The sequence below is a fragment of the Morone saxatilis genome, unplaced genomic scaffold (genome assembly GCF_004916995.1).
Source record: "Morone saxatilis isolate NCDOM2014 unplaced genomic scaffold, NCSU_SB_2.0 Contig22, whole genome shotgun sequence".
Classification (NCBI taxonomy): Eukaryota; Metazoa; Chordata; class Actinopteri; family Moronidae; genus Morone; species Morone saxatilis.
The window spans coordinates 16,600,753-16,608,262 of NW_023339785.1; the positions used below are offsets into that span (position 1 = coordinate 16,600,753).

At 39.4% G+C, this 7,510-nt stretch overlaps 1 protein-coding gene across 3 annotated transcripts; it reads left to right on the plus strand.

Moving 5' to 3' along the window:
* Positions 1-1,393: 1,393 nt before the first annotated feature.
* On the plus strand, positions 1,394-7,211 carry fbxl3l (F-box and leucine-rich repeat protein 3, like). 3 transcript variants are annotated; one of them, XM_035668928.1, is made up of 6 exons: positions 1,394-1,529; positions 2,175-2,221; positions 3,263-3,617; positions 3,906-4,028; positions 4,292-4,463; positions 4,883-7,211. In XM_035668928.1, exons 3-6 carry the CDS (start codon positions 3,264-3,266, stop codon positions 5,524-5,526), a joined length of 1,293 nt encoding a protein of 430 aa, XP_035524821.1. In that variant the 5' UTR covers positions 1,394-1,529; positions 2,175-2,221; position 3,263; the 3' UTR covers positions 5,527-7,211. The 3 variants fall into 3 exon arrangements, with proteins under 3 accessions (XP_035524821.1, XP_035524820.1, XP_035524822.1); XM_035668929.1 differs by lacking the exon at positions 1,394-1,529 and adding an exon at positions 1,900-2,058; XM_035668927.1 differs by lacking the exon at positions 2,175-2,221 and having other exon boundaries at positions 1,397-1,529.
* Positions 7,212-7,510: the final 299 nt, after the last annotated feature.

Sequence of the window (7,510 nt, forward strand, 5' to 3'; positions counted from 1 at the left end):
TCTCAGGTTCTAGTATAGTTGTTATTGTTGTTGCTGTCTTTTGCTTACCTTCCCCACCTCTCCCCCTCTCTAATCTAAAATTTCAAATAAAATTGAAAAATGAAATTTAATATACACATACATATATACATACATACATGTAGGTATATATACATATGTACATACACACACATTTAGGGTTAGTGTGATATATATAGTGTATATAGTAGGTCAGTGTATATATACATATATATGTATGTATATAGGTTATATTTGTATGTGTACACATATACATACATTTGTATTTGAGTACCTGTTAATTTTGAACCATTTCATTATCACACCATTGTTTTGTTTTATTATCTGTTTTGTTAACCATGAATTCCACTTGATAGCTTCAATATAACACATTACTATCCGGGGTCTGTTTGTGTTTAGTGTTATATATAGTTGTTAACTTGGGTTAACACAGTAATTTTTAACAGTTACTTTTATTGGTACTTTCATTACATTTGTATGGAATTTGTGTTCACGTAAGAAGTGTTTGTATATGTTATTATGTTATGTTATTTTCTATATACAGCCAGGTATGTGGGGATATATGCAATTGTCTCATAGGCCAACCAGGAAGGTTAAGCACAGTAGACACCAGGGTTGTTATGAGTTGATTTAGCCTTAGTCTCTTATGTAATTTTTTTTTCTAGTTTTTTTGTTTTGCACATTTCCTGGAAGGACAAAGATATCCACTTATGAGACCACCAAACAAAGCCTCTTGACTCTGCCACCTACTTGACAGACCCTCTGGCTACGACTATCTTATCTAATCTTATCTTATCTAATCGCTTAATTATATAACGTATAACGTTTAATACCCTACATGTATCAAACATTATGGTATTAAATATGCACAGTTTAATTTCCAGGGAAGAATAAAATGCTGTTATATAGTGTCTCTCTGTGGTTATTACTGACCATTTTGACATAACTCCTATCTCTTTTTCACACTCACACACACACACACATACACATACAAGCACGCACTCACAGACGCACACACACGCACGCTCTGACACACTGACCTACTTTCTCTGTACGCGTGCACATATATATCTTGTGCACTCTGCTAATGGGTCAAGACACGACAATAATAAACACACACACACACACACACACACACACACATAAGCAATCACTAGTGTAAATAAATGAATCACAGTGACGGCAGATTGTCTTTAATAAGGAAACGCAGGCAGAATATAGAAATATAGACTGGTCTCTATGTTTTCTGCATGCATGATGGTGTTTGGAGTTGCAGTCGAGTGGATCCATGTTTTCCTCCGCTCACGTGTACCGGCTGCTCGGCAGCGCCCATCAAGCTGTCGCTAAAGCCGAGAGGAGAGCTTATTATGGGAGTTGCTCCTGCTGTCCTATATCAGCAACAGCCAGCAGCATTTCTGCAGTCTTCTCCAGCCATGGCTCCGAGTGAACGCTGCTTTCTCCACCGGCAGAGCTCCAAACCGAGAGGAAAGTGTTGTTATTAAGTCGTTCATGTAAGTAATGTGTTTTATTGAATGCTCAGATTTCTGTAGACGTGGTTACCTGGTGCCACAGGTGGTGTTTTCTTTCTATTCAGTTCTGCTCAGTTCAATTCAACCTTTAGCATGAAGAGCTGTAAGTCATATAAACACACATTAATAATGTGATAATATCAATACTGTGCACAATAATGATAGAGGGGTGATGGGATATAAGTAGTACAGTTAATATTGTTAATGCTCTTAAAGAGAAACTACACAGAGTAAACAGAGTATCAAGCTTCAAAATGTGTTGTAAATTCTTATTTATAGGCTGGACCAACATGTTTGTAGGCAGACTTTACACGGTCAGTGTTTACTGCTGGAACCTGTGGCTGAAGCCTCAGAACAGGTTTAGTTAGTGAGAAGTGAAGACCCTCTAAAATGTATCTATTTATAACGTAAGCGGAGTCAATGATGGGTCTTAAATAAAAAAAAACAAAAAAAACTGTCAGGTCAGATTCAGATAAAGACCGAAATGCTGTTGGAAATATGAACCTAAACAGTGAGTGGATGACTGGAGAGTATTGGCGGTAAAGGTTTTGGATTGGTGGTTCATGCATGTGTTGAGATTACATAAGTATATAGATCTGAGACTGACTGAAATATTTCTTCCACAAGACTGGGGGAAAATCTCAGGAAAGAAGTGTTTTGACAATTTTTTTGAGGTGAGTTTATTCTGTATCCACTTTAATTGAGTATACTGCATCCTGCCTATAGACGCTTCATTACAGGTTCTGTCAGGAGTGGCAGTTTTCAAGCTCAGATGTTATTGTTTTTGCACTTTATGTGTAGACAAAAACCGCTAAACAGAAGAAAACTGCTGCTAAATAGTCATCTATGTATATTACTTGCTCATGTTTTCAGTTATATTTGCACTATATGGGTTGTTTCTGCACAGTTTTCTGTTCTTTATCTGTGCCTTAGCTTTACTTGTAAATTTGTATATTCTTATTACTCTTTTAGTATTTTGTTTTTATTGTAGTATTTGTTTTAAACCGTTGTTCTTGTCTTCTTACTTACATATAAAAACACCTAGTTCTGAGAGAAACTGTATTTCGAGCCTCTGTATGTCCTGTAAATACGGCAAAACAAGTTTTAGTCAGTGCTCTTTTGGAATTCTTTTAAAAGTTGTTTAACGGTTGGTTACATATTGAGTGTTCAACGATGGGCTCAGTTGTGACAGTGCATATAGTGAAGAACTCATGGGATCTACTGTGGAGATAACTTTTGAACTGTATGCAAGCTTGCAAACGAGTGATAGTTATTTAATTCAGTAAAACTGCTTTCATTGCACTTTGCATTTTCACTGAAATTAGTGATAGATTTCTGAATTGCTGTGTGAAAAAATAGCAGTCAGTTTATTGAACAATCATTATTGATTTATATTGATTTATCAGTCACCAAGTACCAGTACCAACCAGTGTGTTAAAAACATCTAAAAAGGTAAAAGATAAAGAAACAAACAGTTTCAGTCAAATTTAACTGCCTTATACTTTGGACATGGGGCTTATCCCTTGTGTAATAAATGACAGGCAGTGATGATATTACTTACATAATACCATCTTTTATGTCGACAGTAAAAGAGAAAAACTCTCAGGTTTTAATGCACTATTAAAAATCAAAGAATAACAGATTTGTACACACTGTGCATAGATAAGTTTAATGTTTGCATTTAAACATTAAACAATTCTCTCATTTTGTTTCAGGATGAAACGAGGAAGGACAGGTTTCAAGTGCCAGACCTTACCCTCCCATGAGGAGAGGGCTAAGAGACAGAAGCGGGGGGCGTCCAGCTTCGCCCTGACTCCAGCCGAGGACTGGGGTAACCTGCCCCACCATGTCGTTCTGCAGATCTTCCAGCATCTGTCCCTCGTAGACCGGGCCAGGGCTTCGTCTGTGTGCCGCTGCTGGAATGACGTCTTTCACACCCCTGACTTGTGGAGGAGATTTGAGTTTGAGCTCAATCAGCCGGCTACGTCTTACCTGCGCTCCACTCACCCTGACCTCATTCAGCAGATCATCAAGAAGCACGCCCAGCACCTCCAGTACGTCAGCTTCAAGGTAAGAGCCTTCCCTGCTGTCGCCAGTTTCTCCTCTCCTTTCACCTCCTCCTCCTCCTCCATTTTCACAACACAGCTGTCTTAAAAACAATATGTGCCCTCCTTAATCCAAACCATCTGCTGTAGAACTGTTCATGACGCATCAGCTGTTTTGGCATTAGTGGGCTTAACACATCAAGGCTGAGATTATTCTTACACCTCCGTCTTTCCAGTTCTCATTCTTGTGTATTTTTTTCCATTTTTGGTTCTTTTTTTTTACCTAAATGGTGAATCACTGCTGGTAAATCAGGTGGACAGCTGCACAGAATCTGCAGAGGCGGCCTGTGACATCCTCTCCCAGCTGGTGAACTGTACCATTAAGACCCTGGGGCTGATTTCCACAGCGCGGCCCAGCTTCATGGACGTATCTCAGGTAAGAGGCTGCCTGTGCTTCATATGCACATCTCAGCACTTTCACTGCTGCGCTGTTTGTTAAGAGCTGGATCAGTCACATCATGTGTGCCATTTGCATGTCAAGCTGAATACTGTAGTCATCCCTCTCATAACAAATTACTGTATCGTGATATTGATTTGGTAAAAAATAAATAAAAATAAATTGCACATTTACTGTGTTTGGTAAAAATACAAATGTTATTAAGTGTTCAGGTTTAATCAGCATTGTTTGTCCTTCCTCAGGCCCACTTCGTGTCTGCACTGACAGTGGTGTTTGTCAACTCCAAGTCCCTGTCCTCTATCAAAATTGATGATACGCCAGTGGACGACCCGTCCCTGAAGGTGCTAGTTGCCAACAACAGTGACACGTTGAAGTTGCTGAAGATGAGCAGCTGTCCTCATGTATCCCCAGCAGGTCACTATACCTTTTTAAAAAATATTGTTCTTGTTTTGCTTTTATTTGTTAGCACAATAGGGAGTGGGGAATGATAAAAAGCAACAAATGTTTCTGGCTAGGCTTGAACCATTGAAAGTACATGGTCATTAAATTAAATTCCTACTCCACCAGGAAGCTCCATGTTGCTTTTTTTTGTGACAAGGTAACAAGAAATGTCACTTCCCTCAAAAACAATAATGTAAACCTCATGGTGGTGCTAGAGGGAAAGTCAATGGCTCACCAAAATCAGCAGGATTTATCCTCTGGGGACCATACATTTCTGCTCATGGTTAATGGAAATCTATCCAATACTTGAAATTTCAGTCTGGTCCAAAGTGGTGGACTGACCGAGGATCTGTACCTGTTCAGATGTTCTGACCTCTCTTTCTGTCCCTCAGGTATCCTGTGTGTTGCAGACCAGTGCCATGGACTCAGGGAGCTGGCGTTGAACTACCATCTCCTGAGTGATGAGCTCCTACTCGCCCTCTCCTCTGAAAAACACGTCCACTTGGAACACCTGCGCATTGACGTAGTGAGCGAAAACCCTGGCCAGACACACTTTCACACCATCAAAAGAAGCAGCTGGGAGGCGTTGATCCGACACTCACCCAAGGTCAACATCGTCATGTACTTCTTCCTCTATGAGGAGGAGTTCGAGCCCTTCTTCTGTGATGAGACTCCCGTCACCCACCTGTACTTTGGCCGGGCAGTCAGCAAAGAGATGCTGGGCCGCATCGGACTGAACTGTCCCCGGCTGGTGGAGCTGGTGGTTTGCGCCAACGGCCTCGAGCCCCTGGATGAGGAGCTGATCCGTATCGCTGAACGCTGCAAAAGCTTGACGGCCATCGGGCTAGGCGAGTGCGAGGTGACCTGCAGTGGCTTTGTGGAGTTTGTAAAGATGTGCGGGGGCAGGCTGACTCAGCTGTCAATCATGGAGGAGGTGTTGATCCCAGACAGCAGCTACAACATGGAGCAGATCCACAGTGAGGTGTCCAAGCACCTAGGCCGCATGTGGTTCCCTGATATGATGCCCACCTGGTAGGTGACAGAAAGCCAGAGTGGAGGTTAATGAAGTTCATGACTGCTAGGGACTCTGTGAGAGTCAGTGTGTCCAAAGTTACACATTTTACTGTCTAACAAAAGCTTCGGTATCAGACTTCAGTGTCGTGTGCTCTTTTTGGACAACAAGTAGGCGAGAGACAAATTCTCTGTCATCAGTGTTCTTGGCCAGCTTGCTAGAAAGTCATTTCTAAAGCTGTCACTTGTATTTTTACCTGCAGTGAATTTGATGTTTTGACTAATACTGAAAATGTTTTTCTCACTTAAAAATACTGGCAGATGGATTTTGCTGAATACCTTGTGAGCACTCAGCTTTCTTTCTATGCATAGATGTTGTGATGTGAGATTTTTGGATGTAGTTGGTTCAATATGTCTGTGAATGACAGTCTGGATTTTCACTCACTGCAGCCTTCCTACCATTAAAGCCAACCAGCCATCTGCTGGTTGCTTACGTTAAAAGCATCACACTTCTTAATTTATCCGGAAAGTTCCACCTTTGTATCACAAGTGTATGTTGTTTGCTGAATTCCAGGTCTTATTTTGTGGTGAAATATTTTTTGCTACAGGAACAACACTCTAATCTAATCTGCTCCTGCTTAATTTAGTGATTTCTTCTAGTTCCACAGAATACGGACTCGGTGCATCCAGCCGTTGACAGAGAGAGCACTAACCATAGTGATACTAATGAGAGTCACACATTTGTCTAAAACACAATGGGCCTTTTTATGTTTGTGTCAGTGGACACTTTAATATTTGATCCTAAAATACAACAAATTCAATTTGTTGTTTTCAAATGGTGAATGTCAGTTAGTTATTTAATTTAAGGTTTTAAATGGTGTTATAACGTATCAAACTCAGCTTTAGACATTTAAACCATTTACACATATTATCCTCTGTCAGGTCAACAGTTCATTCACAAGTTAAATTGATTTTATTTTCCATTAAAATCGATATTTAAGGTGCATCATTATACTTATAGTCTGAAATCTAAGCTGATGAGACTTATCAAACTCCATTCTTGCTGAACTGGAGATATCTCCATGTTGATGTTTGTCATTATTGTCATCGTCTGAATTTGTCCAATAATGCTCAAGAATAAGATAAAATACAACCAAACAACAAAATGGACTCTGCAATACAGTAAACATCACCTGTAGTTATAGTAAATACAGCGTTAAAGGGTTTAAGTCCGGTTGTCGTAAGTTTTATCAGAAATATGCAGGATGTGAATTGTTTTTTTTATTGTTTCAAATGTATTTTATTAAATTATAGATCCCTGTTCCTCTAGCAGCGTTGGTTAAAAACACACAGGGGGTATTTTGTGTTTAAAATAGGCCAAACATTTGATAGTTAAGGTTTAATTTTTTTTATCATGATATGTTTGTTTTGTTCCACATTTATTTTGTTCAAAATAGTTCTGATGTTTTATTTAATGCAGTTTAATGTTAAATGCACAGTGCCACACTGTACCACATTAAAACAACAGTGACTTGCCTTGTATTTGTTAATTTGTCAATTAAATGTAATTCATTAATCACATGTTTACATAGTTTTCATGTCCGCATCATTGTAACTGCTATTTCTTTTACTTATTTATCTTAAAGAAAAACTGCTTTTAATTAACTCGCATGTTACAGGTTCTTGTAACGATAATACAATCAAACCCCATCTTGGTCTGCTTTTTTCTGACTTTGTCCCATTTGACCTTTCAGCAGCTCTTTATTTCCAACACTAGAGAGCAGCAATGATCTAACTGGAGACAGTGGGGGCCTTATATAAGCAGATCTGCTACTGTAGAATGAAGAATGTAGAATGTAGAATGAAGTATGCCAGTGATAACTCAGCCCTTTTTACAAGTGGATTCGATGTGTGCACACTCCATTTCCATAAAAAAAGCATCAGACTTTGTAGCTTAGAAGCCTTTTCTTCTGATTCTTCTGAATTTACATTTCTCTCTCTCTCTCTCT